Genomic DNA, 21,168 nt, shown 5'->3' with positions numbered 1-21,168 from the left:
TAGATCAACTAAGCACTGTTACAGTAAGTAAATAATGTATATTTATACTTACCAGAACCAGGTATAATTTGAGTTGGCATTAAATGTTTGTGATCATGAGGCTGTCCCTTTACACACTTTAACCAGGCATATAGTTCTTTATCTGTAAGATTATAACACATTTACTTTTATTTCAGTCATTGTTGGATAATTATAAAACTGATGGCTTGTATACAAACAGCTTAACAATTACATAAAATGTCAATGGTAGAATTCAAATGTATGGTTCTTTACAAAAAAATAAGACACTTCCACTATTCTAAGAATTTTATAAAAACAGGATACAAAATTGAGGTTAGCCTTTTCAAAAATGACCATGCTTTATTGTCATTAATGTATGCTACCTCTTTTTTCTGATTTTTAGCTTCTCTGTAGCTAGTTCCTTTGATCTTTTTTGTGCCAAACATGGCTTTTACCCAATCTCAGTACATCAGATTGATATAAATTTGATATTTACTAACTCATTTTCCTTTTATGCTTCAGAGGCATGAAGACAAACTGTCATGAGACACGTGACAAAGCCACGACTCTCTAGACAGTGACAGAAGAAAAACTGCGATGTCCTAAATTATAGTGCCCTGGAGAGTAAGATATAAGACGAGTAATTAACCAGTTAATAGCTGTGGACCAACTAAAAAACTGCTCACATTTTAAAGGTACATTGGGGCTTTGAGTCAACTTTTGTATGGATCATCAGCTGCCACAGCATCGTTCTTATGCAAGAACTTGCAGAACTGTTGCTGGTAAGCAATAAAAAGTGGCAAGTATTTCTTCCTTGTAACAGGTGCACCTACTCTAAACTTTCTCCGTTTCACCTTTCCCAGTGCCCCCTATCGGTAGGCAATTTAAATTCTTTCAAAAGCAACTTACATCTTTCATCCCCAGAATATAATGCATTAAGAGTCCTCCAAACCCAAGATGGTAGACAAGTCTGTCATTTCTGTTCAGCCCAGCTGCCTGCCTGTTGGTCAGACTGCATACCTCAGGACCTGGTCTTTTTCTAATGTTTGGTTCAATAAACCCTTTCTCTCAGAAAAGCTTTTGGCCATGAAAGTTCTTTGTTTAACAATAGTATTTAATTGCTACTAGAGCCTTCACACAAGGTTCCATACCTGGAGTTGTAAGCATATTAAGGCATAGCACGAGGCCTATCATACACAGTAAAACTATGTAATACCTTGATCTAAAAAGATCATCTCTATACATTTAATGACAAAAACAACTACCTATGATGTGGCTTGAAGAGTTTCAATGACTTTCACAGAAAGCTCATTAATTCAGCATAAAAAAAAATTGAAAACCACTAATTCATGGAGTCTCATACTAAATAAAATCCAAATCCAGTCTTAAACCTTTTAAAAAACTTTCTGACTTCCCCTCCAAAACCTACATAGTAACTTGTTAATGTTTTCTAACTGCTTATATTTTAGACACTTATGTTAATTACCACTCTACTAACTTAAAACCTACTCAAGTGAATGTATTACAATATTTAACAATGAAATAAGGAACAAGGTAACAATATAACTCAAGGTATACAGATTATCCTCAGAAAAAGATACAGTGACTGATACACTACATTTTAAAAAATTAATACCTTATTCTTGTTCAAAAAAGAATTCAGGCTTATGGATACAATACATATGGCAAAATAAATGAAAATTAATTTCTTTTTAATTTGGCAAAGGGAAAACAAAATTATGAAACCAGAAAAATATAAAATGCTTGTCATGAAGTTTTATAGCAGTGCAGCTACTTCCATCAACTGAAAATATCCAAATATATTTTTAAGGTTTTGAAGATATTTAATTTCCTAAAATGCATTCCTTTTTATGGTTTCACATTTTACTCATATATAAGTTCTTTTTCATATCACAGAAACACCAAGCAGTAGATGTCTGGACATGCTTCCCCACTTGCTCAGGTCTCCTTATTAGGTGATGGGTATTATAAGAAAAAAAGATTAGAAAGGATGAGGCTTAATAATCCTATCATCAAAAAAGGTATTTATGGCTAACTACCGGATTACCTACCTTAGACACTACTCTGAAAGAGCTGCCTGAAATGGAAAATCTATCACTAAGCATAATTTTACCTCTAATATTCCCAGTTTGAATCCTCTCATTTCATTAAAGATTTACTCCAAACAAATAACTCAACACTTTCAAGGTCACCAGTAGCAAGTAGCTACTTCCAAATCACCTTTGGAAACTTTTCTAAAAGACTTTTAGTATGAAAAAAGGTGTTATCAGTTAGTTTCTTTTTCTATTTTCTGCAACTGTAATTAAATTAACGTGCAGAACATTGTTTCTGTGCCATTTCATTTATCTAAAAACTAAAATTAATAGATTCAAAGGCTGTTTTCTTATATAGTGTAGATTTCTTCTTCATTCTGTAAAAACTAGGGAATAAATGGTAAATGGCAGCATATTCCTGAACAGGTTGATCTGGACTTTATGAACCAGTTTTTAGAAAAATCAATTCACACTGTTAAATATTCAATTACGACTTACACAAAGCAATAATTAATTTGGGCTACATTACGAAACTATTTGCTGGAAATGAGGGGGTGAGGATGAATATATTAATCAGGTAAAACAGATGCAGTTTTATTTTTTAAAAACCTGGCTTTTAATAAACTGTGATAATTCCTATTTAAAACTTTCTTAATGTAATTTATTACGGAAGACAGGAAAAACCTCCTATGTATCAAATTTTCCAGATGAGTGATCCTGGAGAAAATGAACATTACAAATATAATTTAATATAAAGTTATAAACTCACCTCTAGAACTTTTCCTTTCCTTTGCCTTGTAACAATCTAAGCAGACCACAAAGCCACATTTTTGGCAGACCCAGTGGATGTTAAACAGTGTTGCTTCACATGCATCACACATCTCTCGGACTCCTCTCACTGCTCTTTTCCAGGCAATTTTAGCTGAAATACAGAGAAACAAAAATTTAAGGGCAAATATACCATTTTTCATGCAATGAATCCTGAAACACATGAAAACAAAAATGTAAAGAGGCAAACCAAAAGCTTTAAAGGCTATATTAACTAAAGATCAATCGCAGGTTTAAGTAATTAGTGATTCCCTTCAGAAAAAATACATCTAATTGAAGGTTTCTCAATATGTGCACTTTTGACATTTCAACCACAAATATCTCTGTTGTGGAGGACTATCCAGTGCATTGTAGGATGTATAGTGGCATCTGTGGCCTCTACCCATTAGATGCCAGTACTCTACCCCAACAGTTTTTAGTTACTGAACCAAAAATGTCACCAGTGGGACAAACCATTGATTTAAAGGAAGGAAAAGAAGCTAATGTTTAGAGTCCTAAGTATTTTAGGTATTTACATAAGTAAATATAATTAGCCTACTTCCAAACAAATCTATAGGGTAGTTATCATTTGTGTTTTACAGTCATACAGTTCCCCAAGGAGTAAAGCTGAGATTCAAGTATACATCTAACTCTGTATAGTTAGAAATCATCAGACTGTGATGATTTCTGGTCAAGATGGCGGCACAGATAAACACAGCTCACCTTCTTGAACATCAAAAGTGCAATTAAACTACAGAACCATCATACAGAAACATCAGAAATTGAGCTGAATAGAAATCCTACAACTATGGAATTAAAGAAGAAACCACATTGAGACTGGTAGGCGTGGCGCAGACAAGGAACGGGCTATCATACACCACGTGTGTCAGGTAAAAATCAGGAGGTATATCTCAGGAGCAAGAGGTCCCAGCCCCACGCCAATCCCCCAGCCAAGGGTTCCAGTGCCAGGAAGCTAAGTCTCCATAACTTCTGGCTGTAAAAACCAGCAGGGGTTGAGGCTGTGGAAGACAAACTGCTAAAGTGTCAGGCAGTTAACCTTACAGGGCTCAAGTAGACTTATTGGGACGCACTCCACCTGAGCTCCAGTGCTAGGCCAGCAGATTGAAAGGCATTAGAGACATATGAGAAGGAGGCAAATTATCCAATATCACTGCAAGAGCTAGGGGGCAGCTCCCCTCCAAGCAGAGTCCATCATTCCTTTCTAAACCTTCTCCCACAGAGCCAGCAGGTGGGGACCGTATTTGAGACTCCATCAACCTGGCTCATACAGTCTGGCTCACCCTGATGATTCCCTAAGACCCTGTTCCATCCAACTTTCTGGCCCACCCGAATCATTTCCAGTGGCTTTTCCATATGAATGGCTTGTCTTGGCCTCTGCTTCAGGGAGACCACACCTCTTGCTAAGTTGCCCCAGGCCTGGCACTAGCAGCAGACGGCCTTGGTTCACAACTCTGCCTCTCCTGGACACCTCCATGCCCAGTACAAGTAGCAGCCATCTGCAGATCACTTTGTACCTAGTGTTGTGTGACCCCAAAGAGAGCCCAGGTAGTGGCAGACCTGGGACATACCAACAACAACCAGAGATCAATTACAACAGGAGGGTGTACAGAGCCCATACAATGGGGTATACCTTGAATAACCAGACTGGGTGATAGGGAAGGCTGTTTCACTGCACCCCACAGGACACCTCCTACATAAAGCCACTATATCAAGCCTGGGAGACACAGTAGCTCTACCAAGTGCATTAAAACAAACACACACACACACACACACACACACACACACACACGCAGGGAGCCAAAATGAGGAGACAAAGAACATGACCCAAATGAAAGAAGTCCAGAGAAAGAGCGAAACAAAACGGAGAAAAACAATCTATGATGATATAGAGGTCAAAACACTGGGTATAGGATGCTCAAAGAACTTAGTGAGGACCTTGATGGCATAAAAAGATCCAGTCAGAAACGAAGGATATACTAATTGAAATAAAGAACAATTTGCAGGGAAACAACAGGTGAATGAATGAAGCCAAGAATCAAGTCAATGATTTAAAACATAAGGAAGCAAAAAACAACCAATCAGAAGAACAAGAAAAAAAATAAAAAAATGAGGATAGTATAAGCAGCCTCTGGGACTTCATGAGGTCCAACATTCATATCACAGGGGTACCACAGGAGAAGACAAAGAGCAAGAAACTGAAAATCTATTTGGATAAGATAACAACTTAGAGTGGATGCAAACAGGTCCACTCTAAGATACATCATACATAAATAAAATGCCAAAGTTTAATGATAAACAGAAAACCTTAAAAGCAGCAAGAGAAAAGCAGTTAGTTGCCTACAAAGGAGCACCCATAAGACTGTCAGCTGATTTCTCAGAAGAAACTTTGCCGGCTAGAATGGATGGGAAAAAAATATTCAAAGCAATGAAAGAAGGACCTACAGCTAAGATTAATGTATCCAGCAAAGCCATCATTTAGTATAGTAGAGCAGATAAAGGGCTTCCCTAATAAGAAAAAGCTAAAGGATTTCATCATCACCAAACCATTATTATATGTAATGTTAAAGGGACCTATTTAAGAAAAAGACCAAAACTATGACTAATAAAATGGCAATAAATACATATCTATCAACAATTGAATCTAAAAAAACAAAATAAACGAACAAGCAGGAAAAAACAGAATCATAAAGGGAATGTTTTGATGGTTGCCAGATGGGTGGGGTTTCAGGGGGAGGGGTGAAACGGTAAAGGGATTAAGAAGTACAACTTGGTGGTTACAGAATAGTTATAGGGATGTAAAGTACCAAAGGGAATAGAGTAGCCAAATAACATATGCAGGACCCATGGATGGACAACAGTGTGGGGAATGCCTGAGGGATTGGGGGCTGCTGGGTAGAGGGGAACAAAGGGGAAATTTGGGACAACTGTAATAGTATAAACAATAACATATAATTAAAAAGACTTGATTAAAATTTAAAGAACTGGAATGGATATTTTTATATGACAAATGTTGAAATTCCTCAATTTCACATCCAAAGTGTTTCTATCATGCTAAAGAAAAGGCAAAATGGTATTGTGACTTCACAAACTGCTAATCCATTCATTTCAACCACAATTGGAAAAATATCTTTTTAAAAAATCCTCACCAGAGGACATTTTTTTTAACTGCTTTCAGGGAGAAACATCCATATGAGAGAGAAGCATCGATTGGTTGCCTCCCATATTGCCTGGACCACTCCTGGACTGGCGATCAAACCTGCAACCTTTCAGTTACAGGACGATACTCCAACCAACTGAGCTATAACTGATCCATACCAGCCATGGCAGAAAATATCTTTTATGTGAAGTGCATACAAGTGCCTTTGTACATAAAAAGTGTAATAATCAAAGTTAAACATCAGCATTACTATATAGGATCAGGGATTTTTCCCAAATTAAAACATACTTCAAATTCGTAAAATGAAATTGATAAAATTGCGTGTTCTAAGTATTTAACTTCCTTACCATCCTTTTTCACCCAGGACAAAGCTGTTTTTTCAGATGTTACTAATTGACAGAACTTATCACCTATTATATCCAAGATGTATTTTGAAGTTTCTATGTCTAGTTCATCATCTTCATAATTTTCATGTGTCCACAAACTCATAGCTTCATCATCATATTGGTCAGGAGAAGAGAAACCATCTATTCTAACTACTCCGTTTTTACTAAATGACAATCTGAAACATTAAAACATAAAAGCATTAGGTACATGGATAAGCGTCTACTTATTTTAAAGTTCTAAATTTACATAATTATATTTTTATGTTAACTATAAATATATAAATTATATTTACAGTTAAGGAAGAAAACAGTGTACTCCACACACACACACACACACACACACACACACTCTCTCTCTCTCTCTCTCTCTCTCTTTAAAAGTCACCTTAAGACTTTTACTATATAAATATTTAAAAAATGTCAAGTACATATATAGGATAGGGCAAAAGTAGGTTTACAGTTATGAGTATGCAAAATGGAGTTTATTCTTGTATTATTATTAAGTATTGTATTATTTTTCTATACAAACAACTGTAAGCCTCCTTTTGCCCTGCCCTGTACATACTTTTCATTAAAATGACACTTTATTAACTTGATTTAGAGGAACAAGTATGAAACTCTTATTATTAGGAACCAAATTGTGTTTACTGCTCTTTAGCTTCTGATATTCTATTAATATAACTACTTAGTACAGAAGTTTAGGGTAAATGGAAGGCCAAATTGTCTTTTCTTATTTGCTGGTGGCTATAATTCAATTATCTTTGTAATTACTCTCTTTACTCTCAAACAGGGGATATTGAAAATTCATTACAAGTCATTCTGTATTTTTCAAATGGATGACATCAAGGACATTGCTTTTACCCCGTTTTCAAATTCCTTTCCTATCTTACTCTTTCCCTTTAACACCAGTATCTCCCTTTGTTATAACCCATCATCTTGTTTCAGCTTGATGTTTTTGTATCTACGTGAATGTTGATTTCCTTCAAACTTTTCTAAAATTTTCTTATCTCTGCAAACCATTTTCCTTTGATTCCTTTTTGTCTTTTCTGCATTTTCATGTGTACTATCTTCTATAACTATTTTGGAGTATTATTGGCTAGAAAGACCATGGAGTATATAAATAAGAAATAAAACTTGTTGTTCTACAAATACATAGTTTTGGGGCCAAGAGCACAGTGTACTTGCCAAAGCAAAGTATTTCCTAACTTCTTAGGGAGACAACACTTATTAGGAAAATAATTGCTGCTAACATTAGTAGACTATTTCTTATGTGCTTGGTACTATACCTACAGCTCTGTGTATTTTTTATCACTTAACCTTCATGAAATTCCTCTGAAGTTGGGAACACTATCATTCACACTATGCAGATGAGTCAAGCTTAGACGTATTTCTACCAAACTTAATAAATTCATAAAGGAACTATGGAACAAAGCAGGGTATGAAACCCAGGAATGACTGACTCTAGACTGACTCTAGAATCTGAGACGTTAGTCTCTACTGGCTGAGTTACCCAGGTGTTCTTTAGTTGAAATGTTACAAATTTACCCTTAAGATTTAGTATTAAAGTATTATTTGGTAATATTGATATTATAGTTACATATAGTTAGTTATATAGTAACATAAATATCATAGGTTAATAGCAACTGTAAGTTGCTTTTACTACAAAACCTGTGAAATATGACATGGTACTAACAATTCCTGTCATTTTCTAACATATTTTTATAGCTACATATGTTTAACAAGATAAAAGTATGGGTATTCCCATGTAATGTACTGACTTTAATATCTATGTCATTTACCTAGATTTAAATAGACTATATTTGTTAGCTAATGCACAGATATAAATGCAACATTGTTTTGGCCAGAGTATAATGTTTTTAAAAAATCTTTTTATGAAACAAACTCCTGTTTCCTATCATTTTCTAGACAAAAAAAAAAAAAAAAAAAAAAAACAACTATAAATTTATCATTAAGGAAGAATAAATCTCTCAGTAGAGGAAGGCCATATGAATACATATAGCATTGAAAATATAAATTTAGTCCAATAATTAGCTATTGTTAAATTTAGTACTAAAAAAGTTTAATATTGTTTTATAATGTTTCAGAAACAAGGAGGTTCCTCTCTCCAAATAGGATTCTCAGAATTACTGTATAATTTCCATTACCCAATAAACATATTTTCCCCCAATGACACTATTTTTTCACTTACCGTCTAAAGTAGTAAAATCTACAAAATACTGGTGAGTGAGTTGGTTCTTCTTCTTTTTTACTCCGAATAAGTCTACATTCTCGGCACTTTTGCAAATTAGGGCCTATCTCACAGCAGGAGTCATCTTGTAAAAACGATTCCCCAGTTTGCTTCAGCTTCTTGACTTTACGCCAGTCTTTCAATACTGAACGAGGGATGCCAGCTGTAAAACCAGTAGGAAAGTATTAGCAAGATTATACCTTTTTAGAAAAGTATACTCCATGAGAAAAAATTCAAGTCTATTATGCAATTGTGATAATAAGACTGTAGAAAAGCAGCAAAGAGACTATAGTTCTAGGTACTCAATATTAACTAAAAAGTGCACAGCAGCATTTTACTATTCTACTAACCACATGAACTCTTCCACCAGTATATTGTAAATGCAGAGCTGAGTATGCATCTTTACATATAAAATATTCCTATTTGTATGAGAGCAAACATGAAAATCATTCATTTTCTACGAAGAGCTAAAACTACACCCCTTCTATATAAAAACTTTAGCATATGTGGGAAGGAGCTCTCTCAAGAACCACAGAAAGAACCTAAAGACTAGAAGTTAATCCTTGTAGAAACAACAGGCTAGTTGCAGCATACTTAAGTTTTGAAATACTACTTATTCTGATTCTCGAAGGTAAGTGTGGCTCATTAAGTCAAGAAAATGGTGATTTTATAACACCAATAGTATGGAGAAGAACTAGTATTTCTCATAGTATCTCTCCTCTTATTAAAATGTCCTCCCTTTGGTATCAATATATTGATGGAAGCAGTATCTTTTAGAAAAATAAAAAGAAAGGAAAAAAGCCAATTATTAACCTGGTTATCTTTTATTAAGATAGAAAGAAAAAAGGACACTAGAACTCTAAAGAAAAACAAAACTTTATCAGAAAAAAAAATTTATATTAATCATATTATAGTGTACATTCCTGTTCCATCACTTTTTTAAAATTTACTTTTAGAGAAGGGAAGGGATAAAGAGAGGGAAAGAAACATCAATGTGTGGCTGCACCTCGCACACCCCCTACTGGGGACCTGGCCCACAACCCAGGCATGTGCCCTACACTGGGAATTGAACCCACAATCCTTGGTTCTCAGGCTGGTGCTCAATCCACTTAGCCACACCAGCTAGGGCTGTTCCATCACTTTAATAAACTTAATTGTTATAACAACACTGGCTCAAGTAATCAGTCATCTATAAAGCAGGAATAACTCAAAACATTATACATAAATTGAAACCTGTCTATTAAATATATACACATCAATTAATTAAAAGAAATCTATGTTGTGACAAGTAATATTGTTTATTATTATGTGTTTATACTGCTCATATTAATGCATCTAATATCAGACATGAGATTTACATAGTTTGCTGTTTCTATCATGTTGAAAGAATAAATTTTATTTCCTAACCTTGTATTTTTTAATCATGCCTATTTTGTGGATCAGAGGCAATACAATTATTCTGAGACTATCTACTTCTTGCAGAAACTTGTAGCAGAAATCTTGTCCTGAGTTCCCATTATCACTTACCTGTTGATAGTTTATGCAGTACAATTATAGCAAGATCACACATCTAAAGACAGAAGTGTTGTGTTCAAACTCCAGGGCGGGCCAGGCCATTCAAAGTCAGCTTGTTATTAAGCATTTCTCTGATTGCTGCCTGGTTCTCTACAACTTCTCCCTTCTTCTGTCTCTAACTTAGGGCAAGGAGCCACCTGACTTAGTTCATTAGAGAAATACAGATGTGTGCAGACATATCACTCAGAATAAAATGTTTCCAGAAGGCTTGTGTAAAAGTTTGTTATTTCCTTGACTGTAAAAGACAGGTTTCTCCTATGGACTGTGTAAAAATATCCAGAGCTTTTAACAAATCAGAATGAACAATAGAAACGGTATACTGCAGATAAATTTTTATTTGGTACACTTGCTTCCAATCACTGATTTACTTTTTAAATTTGTTATGCCAGAATATACTAAATGCAGTCTACTTCTGTTTTGACTAGAAAATAACTATTAACCAGTATGCTTTTACATTCTAACTAATGGAATAGTTCAAAAAGTATGGATAACCATACTATTGTAAAAATTCAAATAGTATTATAATAAAAAGGCAGACATTTCAAAGCAAATCTCAATTCTGTGGCACAAAATAGACAATAAGAATGTTTTTTTAATGAACAAATTACAAAGATATGAAGATCCAGGTTACGTGAACAGTTTTTGATATAATTTTTGCTTCTGACTAGATGGGACTGGAGCTAACTCCTTTTATAAATTTTACTAGAAATGTTTGTACAATAAATAAAATGTCATCTTTCAATTCTATATATCTAATTTATTGGCAACAAAAAAATACCTAACTTAATGGATATTTGTACTTTCTTTATATCCTAGGGAACTTCAGAATCTTAGTTCTCAATTTACTAGCAAATGCTCAAATAGCTGCTCTAGAAACAGAAAACTAGGAAGGAAAACAATTAGGGACAAATACATATTAATCTTTAATCTCTGATATGATATCACCTTAATATTTTTTCAGACATGGAAATTAACTCTCATTATAGTTAAGCCACTGTTTTTGTGCATCACAGGACTTACAGATATATTTAAATTTCATGGGCAATTTCAATTAATAAAATAATGTAAAAAATTAGTCATAAAAAAGCAGCTAACTTGAGAAACACACTGTATGTGTATTTGTGTATATAATTTCATGCATATAATAGCGAATGTCTTCATATTACATTCTCTAAGTGCAGACTCTACTCGCTCTTCAAAAAAAAAATAAATATTTTTTATCATCACCCAAGGACATTTTTTCATTACTTTGAGAGAGAGAGAATGAGACTGGATTGTTTGTCTCTTGTAGGCTCGCTGACCGGGAATCAAACCTGCAACCATTCAGTATACAGGACGATGCTCCAACCAACTAAGCCACACTGGCCAGAGCTTGACTTACTCTTTTTGACTATGACTGATGACAACCCCAATGAACATTAGGAAGACAAAGGTTGTATTTAATCCATGAAGTATATTATCTACTCAGGTTGAGAAATTAGATTTATAAATTCCCACTTCTGAAATTTTTCTAGATGGCCCAGAATAATAGCAAGTCAACTCTGCCCATAATTAAAAGATAGCATTTAATAATCACTTATTATTTTGGACTGGGGAATAAATGGGATTTAACGTAGCCTCTCTGATGTTAGTACTTAGTAGGGGAGATTTCATTGAGCATAACAACTTGGGGTGGGGTGAAATGCTGATTCTAGTCTTTGTCTTAGAATTCCTACAGGGGAAACATGTACATTCAATTTCAAAATGAAAACAGAATATGCACTTCAAAAAAAGTTAATAATTAATTTAACTTCGTAAGAGTTTTGTAAGTGTTAAAAACTGGAAGGTTGCTATCTTTGTGTTTTTTTTTTAAGTTTAACTCAAGTATTTGAACACACAACACCAAAGTAAATGTTAATGTGAAGGAAGACAATTACTGACCATTCTGAGCCCCTTCAGAATTCATGTGGAGAAGTAAATAGAACACAAGAGAAAGAAAAAGTAACGCTATACAATACAATACTCAAAATAAATGGCAGGTCCTTCTGTCTATATTAGCATTTCAGTCTCTCAGCCTCTCTGTCTCTAGTTCAGCCTGTTTTCCTTTGTTCTTTCCCTTTCTGACTGTACTTTTCTATGATTCCATTCTCCTGTTTTTCTCTCCTTCACTTTGCCTCTTATTTCCACATGGGCATGTGGGGAAAAAACCTCATTCAATAAAAAGGCTCAAATGAGAGACGTCAAGTATCCAAATGCTTCTAAAAATGTCTTAAATGTCCACATTGTTAGAGATATTTCATTATTGCATGTGGATGAATACACAGATACAGTTAAACTATTAAGGGCTTTTTGCATTGTGTGACAAACCTAAGAAATAAGCCTACTGAAAAAAATTACTTGTAGAGTAGAAGAATACAGAAACACTTTATAGTGCATATCACCAGCAAGTATCACTTATTTTGCCACAAGTGAAATTTAACCACTATATTAAAGTTTTGAAACTTTTACATATTATGCATGTTTTTCTTGAATATATAAATGAGCACAGAAAACCATAACCACCCTCATCCCTGTTTTTATTTAACTTTTACCCTTTGTTAAGGACTGCTTGAATGATTGGCATTATTATTCCAAGAACATACAGCCTGTTTTACGGGAGATTAAAAAAAAACAAGATTTACTTACCACTATTACTGTTGCTCTGCAACTTCAATTTACTTTTTTCTTTGGCACTCCTGCTGAGAACCCCATTGGGTTTTAGATCTTCCTCCATTTCACCTTTTCTCTTCTGCATATCATTTTGCTTCTTTTTGTAAGTTGGCTTAGGTTGCCTTTTAGTCCTTTGCTCTGACTTGCTTTCACTTTCATCTGAGTCTCCACTTTCAGAACCAGATTCATATGTTCTTTTGGCTTTTCTCCTATTGACTTTATCATCTTTTACATACTTATCAACTATGATCTTACTATCTACACTATTTTGTATATCACTTGATGTAGAGGCTATTAAATTAACAGAACATGGCTTAATAATTTCTGAAACAGAATTCCCTGAATTCTCCATTTTATTAGTATTTTTATCTTCTTCTGAATGTCTAGTAAGCCAGGCTTTTTTTAGTTTAGTATGGTAGTTTGGTTGACTTGTCTGGGATGCTTGCCCATTTCCTACAGAGTTTGCTTTGTTTATTGTACTACAGACTACAGTGCCATCCAAAAGAAGGGGGGCCGAAGATGACTGATTTTTCACAGCATTAGGCTCAGTCTCACTAACATTACTACTTTTATACTGAGCTGCAGCCAATGCTGCCTTGTGCTTTTTCAAATGAATAAAATCAGTTGTGCCTGAGAACCCAGAGCTGGACTGAACAGCACTTCCTGTCCTACTACTGGCTGGTGTAACTGGAGCTGTGGTGCTGACCCTGCATTCTTGTGTTTGAGTAACTGAATGACTGACACTTTTTGAAGAGGTACATTCTAAGGATTTAGAAGGCAAAATTGTATTTGACAAAGAGTAAACCGCTTCAGAACCACCCCAGCTGGAAACACTGCTGGTAGTGGCAGATGTGAATATATCCATTTTGGTGTTGCACATTGTACTTACAGCAGACACAACTGCACTGGGAATATCGCCCTGTGAGATTGCCTGAAAGTTTTTTGCAGTTTTTATGTGAGTACTATCTGAATTCACACTTGGCAGAATTATTCTTCCAATCTCTCCAGCTTCTGCTGGTTTGAGGCAATCTGTTTGATTTGATTCAGTTGAAGATCTTTCACTAACTCGTTCTTTGGACACTAACTGCATTACTGGCACACTGTCAAGTTTTATACTAGAAGGTGGACGGACAATGACAGATGCCATAGCAGCCTGTGACTTTCCACTGATTTTCTCTACGTGCCATTCAGCTTTCTCTTTGTTGATGTTATTAGATTTCCACATTTCTGTCAAACTCTGTTCAGAAGAACTCTTAAAATTTGCCTGAGATTCTTTTGGCTCAGGAATTAGAGTTGGAGGTTTCTGTGATTCTTGAACTTTCCCACCAGCATTTACAGGCATCACTGGAGTTAAAGTCGGAGGGGAAAGGCTACTATAGCTACTTTCCTTTCTTTCCAGGCTGTGATGAATTGGTGGATGAAACACTGGTGCTCTATGTAAAGCAGGCATACTCCGGAGTGTATTTGTAGAAGAAACCGTCAAATGGGTAGGACTCCTACAATCATTTCTGAAGGTTGTCACAGAGTGAGAAGCAATCTGATGGGAAATATGTTCTGGTGTTTTGCCTACTAAACCTTCACTTTCCAGGTGGTGTTTAATCAGAGGTGGAGGTTTTGAAAGAGATGATATAAATGAAGTCAGAGTTTGAGGATTAGCAGCTGCTACAAGGGTATTACTCTGTTTTTCAGTGTAAATATTTGAAACCTCTTTAGATGGGTATGACCTTGGTGGTTCATTGACCACGCTATTGGACAATGTAGTAAAATAGTTACTTTGGGGCAAACTCTGAGGCACTGAGTGCTTCATTTTATAAAGATCTGATACTGAGCATTCCACATCTTTGTCTTGTTTGATGACATGGCTTTTAGGGCTAGAAGATGACGATGCTACTCTGGAGTAATTATCTCTCTCACTCTCAAGCCCCTTGATTTTAGTTGTAAATGGAGCAACATCAATACTTTCTTGAAGAATTCGACGGTGTTCCTCCTTATATTTGTTTAATCTCTCTCCAGTCTCCTGGGGTGGTCTCTGTAATGGATTCATCAAAGGATCCACAAAATGCCTATGCAAGTGACCATCTTTTCCAGTCTGTGACCTATTTAGATCCAGGTCACTTTTTGCTGACGTGGATGCAACAGAACGTAATGGTTCAATAAAAGCTTTCCTCTCCAATTCTCTGCAAAGAAAATATACAAAGGTATGGTGTCAGATAGGTATTAGTTTTATTGAAGTGATCATGCCATAATATAAATGTCTAGCCACTGGGTTGCAAAACCTGAAACTAATATAATGTCAACTATAATAAAAAATAAATTTTTTTTAAGAGATAGGGAAAGAGAGGGATAAAGACAATGGAAAAAACATTGATGTGATAGAGAAACATGTATCAGTTGCCTCCCATATGAGCCCTGACTGGGAACCCAACCAGTGACCCTTCACATTGTAGGTCAATGCCCAACCAACTGAGCCATACCAGCCATGATAATAAAAAAGTATTTAAAAAAATACACAGAGGTTTCTATAAGCATTTTTTCTTATATGACACAAAGATAGCTGCTATGCAATATCATTCTACTATGAAAGTAAAACATGACTTTGTATGTACTATATTATCTAGCAAATTCGAAGGTATTGGGTTGATCAAAAAGTCCATTCATTTCCCCCATAAGATGGCTCTAGTAGCACTTAACTGTCTGTAACTTTGTTCGAAACAATTTTGTTAGATTGTATTGTGAGAGCTGTACTACCAGCCTGAATTTAAAAAAGGAGCTTACCAACACTAGGGAATTTTTGTACAGTCATTTTAATATTGAAAATGGAAGAAAATACACAGCATTTTCAGCATATTATGCTTTATTATTTCTTTATATTTTAAAAATATAATTTAAAAAATTAAAAAATAATTTAATAAATATATAATAAAGTAGCATAATTAAATTATGCTATTACAATTGTCTTGATTTTTCCCACTTTGACAATCTCAGGTAACCTCCCACAACTGTTCATGTCCATGGGTCATGTGTATAAGTTCTATGGCTATTCCATTTCCGTTACTGTACTTATATCCCCATGGCTATACCTATTTGTCCTTCTTAAACAGCTCACCTCTTCATCCATTCCCCAACCATCAAACCGCTCTCTGAATACATGATTCTGTCTCTGTTCTTCTTCTTTGCTTAGCTTGTTTTTTAGACTCAACTGTTGATTAATATGTATTTATTGTTTATAATTTCAATCTTCTTTCTCTTCAAATCAGTCCCTTTAACTTTCATATAATATTGGTTTGATGACAATGAACTCTTTTCATTTTTTCTTGTCTGGGAAGCTCTTTATCTGTCCTTTGATTTGAAATGATATCTTTGCTGGGTAGAGAAATCTTGGTGTAGGTCCCTGCTTTTCATGACTTTGAATATTTCTTGCCAATTCCTTCTAGCCTGCAAAGTCTCTTTTGAGAAATCAGCTGACGGTCTTATGGGAACTCCCCTGTAGGTAACTGCTTTTCTCTTGCTGCTTTTAAGATTCTCTCTTTATCTTTAGCTTTTGGCATTTTAATTATGATGTGTCTTTGCATTCATCTTGTTTGGACTCTCTGTGCTTCCTGGACTTGCATGTCTATTTCCTTCACCAAATTAGGGAAGTCTTCATTACTTTTTCAAATAGATTTCCAATTTCTTCCTCTTCCTCTTCTCCACCTGGTACCCCTATGATGCAAATGTTGGACCTCCTGAAATTGTCCTGGGGCTGCTTATACTATCCTCAGTTTCCTGGATTTTTTTTTCCTTCTTGTTGTTTTGATGGTTTGTTTTTGCTTCTTTATATTCCAAATCAATGCTTCATCCACTCTACTCTTTATTCCCCTTCAATTGTGTTTCTGCCTAAAACTTTTTTATGCTGTTGAGGTCCTAAGTTCCTTGAGCATCTTTATTAACACTGTTTTGAACTCTGCATCTGACAGATTACTTATCTCCATTTCATTTAGCCCCTTTCTAGAGTTTTGATCTGTTTTTTCATATAGGCCATGTTTTTCTGTCTCCTCATTTTGGCAGCCTCCCTGTGTTAGTTTCTCTGTATTAGGTAAAGCTGCTTTGACTCTGTACCTTGGTAGCATGGCACAATATAGGTGGCTTGTAGGGGCTTACCCTATCACCCAGGCTGGGTACTTGAGGTTTGCCCTTTGTGTGGGCTGAGTACACTATCCTCTTACATTTGAGACTTGGTTGCTGTTGGCAGGTCACTGGGAGGGCTTTATCCAAAGCAGTCAACTGTAATGACTGGCTGTGACTACTCACCACCAACCTTCATCCTCCATGGAGGATCAGCTGTGCAGAGACAGGGTGTTGGTGCAGGCCAAGGCCAGCCCCCACCTGTGTTTTGCCTGGGGCCACCCTGCCTGAGCTATAAAGCAATCTGAGACAGCTGCTGCCTGTGTTGGGCTTGGAGATTCCCAGATGAAGCCAAGCTGTGAATCTAGTCTGGCTATTGCTAGTACTGGGCCTGGGGCTCACTGAGGCCAGCTGTTGTTTGTTTGAGAGGATTCAGGAAATTGTGCAGCATGAGCCAAAACAAGTCATTCATTTGGAAAAGCAGCTTGGGTAGGCCTGAAGTTGGGTGGGGCAGAATTTCTGGGGATCCCAAGTGGGTCAAACAGTGTTAGCCAAGGCTGATGGAGTCACAGCCTGCTGGCTCTGTAGGGGAAGAGTTCAGAAAAGAAACAATGGCCTCTGCTCACCTTGATGAGAGGCACCTGTTTGACCCTTTATGCCACTAGTGCCTTTCAAGCTGCTACCCTTCTGCTGGAGCTCAGAGGGAGTAAGTCTGACCTGATGAGTCCATGTGTGGGTTCTTTAAGAGGATATGCTTAGGGCTCCAGAAGTTTCTTCCACTGACTGAATCCCCCCTGGCTTTTGCAGCCAGAAGCTGTGGAGATTTATCTTCCTGGCTCTTGAACCCTGAGCTGGGAGGACCTGCTGTGGGGCCAGGACTCCTCACTCCTGAGATAACCCTCCTGAATATTTACCCACCACACGTGGGTGAGAAACCAGCCGTTCTGCATCTGCACCCCTCCTACTAATCTTGATGGATGTGGTTTCTTTAATTCCCTAGCTCTCAGACTTCCATTCAACACAATTTCTGGCAGTTCAGACTGATGCTTATTCTGTATTTTAGTTGTAATTTTGATGTGGTTGTGCAAAGAGGAGAGCCATCTGTCTATACCACCATCTTGAGAGAAGTGCTTTATTATTTCCAGAAAGGTAAAAATGCAACTGACATGCAAAAAAAGATTTCTGCAGTGTACAGAGAAGCTGCTGTGACTAATCAGAAGTGTTTTGGTTTGTGAAGTTTCGTGCTGGAAATTTCTCACAGGACAATGCTCCATAGTCACGTATACCAGCTGATGGTGATCAAATTGAGACATTAATTGACAACCATCAATGTTATACCACTTGGAGATACCTGACATACTCAAAATATCCAAATCAATAAAGTTATGGTGAAAATGAAAAATGTCTTTTCTTTTATGTAAAAAAGCATACAGACTTTTTGTCCAACCCAATATGTCGAAACAGAGATCAGTACTTTTTGTAAGCCTAGTTTTAAGACATTTATTAACTTAAAACTACCTACTTAGAAACTGAATTCAGAGTAACTATAAAAGAGCCCCAACTGGTGTGGCTCAATGAATTAAGGGCCAGCCTGCGAACCAACAAGCTGCTGGTTCGATTCCCAGTCAGGGCACATCCCTGGGTTGTGGGCCAGGTCCCTGAATGGGGGGTGCATGTGAGAGGCAACTGTTTTGCTCTTGCACAATGATGTTTCTCTCCCTCTCTTTCTCCCTCCCTTCCCCTTTGTCTAAAAATAAATAAACTTTTTTAAAAAAAGAAAGAAAAAATAACTGTAAAAGGCATCTGTAAATTTTAAGTGCTGGTGAACTTACTCTTTATGATGATCTACTAAACTTTTTGTCAATGGTGGACTGGAATGCGTTGTCAATTTAAGAGGCCGATGAGGCTCTGCACTAGAAGGTCTGACGGGAATGTGACTAAGTAATCCAATACTGTCTGCTGAGGTCACAGGAGTGGGTTGATGTAACCAAGAGCTTGGAGAATTCTGTTAAGAAAAAAAAGAAAAAAAAATCAGACTTCAGTTACTAGAAAAAGCTAAAAACAGTACCATAGTAGGACTTAAATAGCAATATATTCATGAAGCATGTGATTTTCTCTAAATGCATCTTATGAGAAATCTGAAGACAGTAAGTAACCAACATAATTATATGGGTATGTCAAAAATGGCCAGCATGAAAATAGTAATTTCTAGGAATTTATTATTTTTTATTGAATGCAGATTTTTAAATCATTGCCTTTGATGTATTTAAAAAATGTAGCAGGGGTGTCTAATCTTTTGGTGTCTCTGGGTCACATTAGAAGAACAGCTGTCTTGGGCCATACATTAAATACACAAACACTAATGAAAACTGTTAAGCAAAATAAAGGTTTTAAGTAAATTTATGATTTTATTTTGGGCCACATTCATAGCTATCCTAGGCTGCTTGTAGCTGGCAGGCTGGACACCCCCAAGTTGTTGTAACTTATATAATTGCCTAAAATTCTACCATCAAAAAAATTTATGTAGGTAATTAAAAAAAAAAAAAACAATGTTATTCCTAAAATACATTTTATTACATACAGAAATTATAATCATAAATTCATCTGCCAATTTTGTCATGAAAGGAAGCAAACATTTTCAATGTAACAATTTACTTAGAATTGGCAGAAAATTACATTTCAAGAGCCAAGTGTACTCCATTTCACTATAAGCTATAAACTGTTAGGCCATTAAACTTGGAGGAATGCAGGTATAACAAAATTATTATTTTATATGTCAATATGCTGCCTTTCTCATACTGAATATTTGGTGACATTGATCTGTAAGTTGAGAGTTAACATGTAAGGACATGATTATGAATTGTTTTTATACTATGACTCACTGACATTCTTCCAGAACATGATCTGTTGAGTATATATACTGGGAATACAATCCTTTGGTTTTGATAGAGGAAATAAGCTTTACATCTCTAAATGATAAAACAAAAGCAATATGATATCACACCAAAGATATGCTATCAAATTGCTTAGATTAAGAAAATACATTATAAACCATAAACCTCAAATGATAAAATATACACAAATATGTATTACACATACACATAAATATTCAAATGTTTAAAAGGCCTTAGAGTTCTCCAAGATTCAGAAATTTAAATTACAATTGTGGAAATGATAAGTTTTTTACTATAAAATAATATTAAAAATCATTACTTGTTTTTTAACTTTTATTTACAACACTAGGTTTAAGAGTTCTTCACTTTTGTTCACAATGTTTTTACATAATAAATGAAAATTTGGTATGTTAGCTTTAACAAGTTTGACTCGTTAACAAAACATTTTATGCCCTTATAAACACAGAGGCTAATTCTAGTACACACACTGAGAGGCTCCTTACTGAAGCCATTTCTGAGAGTTACTTAGATTTGTTTTCCAAGGTTTGGAGGCTATGGAATAAGACTCAAGAATATTTGCCAGTTCTTGACTCCCATGTGTTCCTCTAGTCTGTCTGTCCAATATCAGCTGCAGCTACAATCATAAGACATGAGTGAAGGGTAAGAGTAAAAATGTGGATATACTGGGCACTTAGATAATCAGGGCTGCTTTCAATTCTGGCAAAGGGTGTATTGACATGGGAAGTGACTATTCATTAACTTGAACTATGTAATGTACACATTCTAGAAAGATTTGCCCCACTGTAAGTTCAATGGCCAGTGTGGCTCAGTTGGCTGGGCATCATCCTGCAAACCAAAAGGTTGCAGGCTCAATTCTAGTTCAGGGCATATGCCTGAGTTGAAGGTGCCTACAGTCCCTGGTCAGGGCACATGCAGGAGGTAACCAATTGATGTTTCTCTCCCTTTCTTTCTCCCTTACTTCCCTTCCTTTTAAAATTAATAAGCAGGTTCTTGAATGAGAATTAAAAAAAAAAAGGAATGGGATTGGGGAACTTATGATTAATGTAGGCACAATTCTTCTAGAATTGGGATTCTGCCAACATCGAGTGTAGAGATGCCAAAGAATAAATCTTTAATAAGAAGGCCAAAGCTTATATGAAACTGGAACTAAAGGAGTTGATGTTTGTAATGGGAATAAATAAGTAATATGCTTCAAAATGGGTAGGACTCTATT

At 35.9% G+C, this 21,168-nt stretch overlaps 1 protein-coding gene across 5 annotated transcripts in view; it reads right to left on the bottom strand.

The window, feature by feature from the left end:
- JMJD1C (jumonji domain containing 1C) overlaps positions 1 to 21,168 on the bottom strand; it is a 279,683-nt gene that overhangs the window by 22,858 nt on the left and 235,657 nt on the right. For all 5 annotated transcript variants that reach the window (XM_054572727.1, XM_054572724.1, XM_054572725.1 and 2 more), the window contains 6 exons: positions 18,873 to 19,045; positions 12,913 to 15,113; positions 8,635 to 8,836; positions 6,387 to 6,601; positions 2,824 to 2,976; positions 53 to 142 (listed from right to left, as the gene is read on the bottom strand). In XM_054572727.1, the coding sequence (XP_054428702.1) occupies positions 53 to 142; positions 2,824 to 2,976; positions 6,387 to 6,601; positions 8,635 to 8,836; positions 12,913 to 15,113; positions 18,873 to 19,045 (3,034 nt within the window). The remainder of the gene's footprint in view (positions 1 to 52; positions 143 to 2,823; positions 2,977 to 6,386; positions 6,602 to 8,634; positions 8,837 to 12,912; positions 15,114 to 18,872; positions 19,046 to 21,168) is intronic.

Source organism: Pteronotus mesoamericanus, unplaced genomic scaffold (genome assembly GCF_021234165.1).
Source record: "Pteronotus mesoamericanus isolate MK-2021 breed Mesoamerican mustached bat unplaced genomic scaffold, CSHL_Meso_final contig_24, whole genome shotgun sequence".
Taxonomy (NCBI): Eukaryota; Metazoa; Chordata; class Mammalia; order Chiroptera; family Mormoopidae; genus Pteronotus; species Pteronotus mesoamericanus.
Note: the sequence above shows the minus strand (reverse complement) of the source record. Positions and strands in the feature narration are given on the sequence as shown.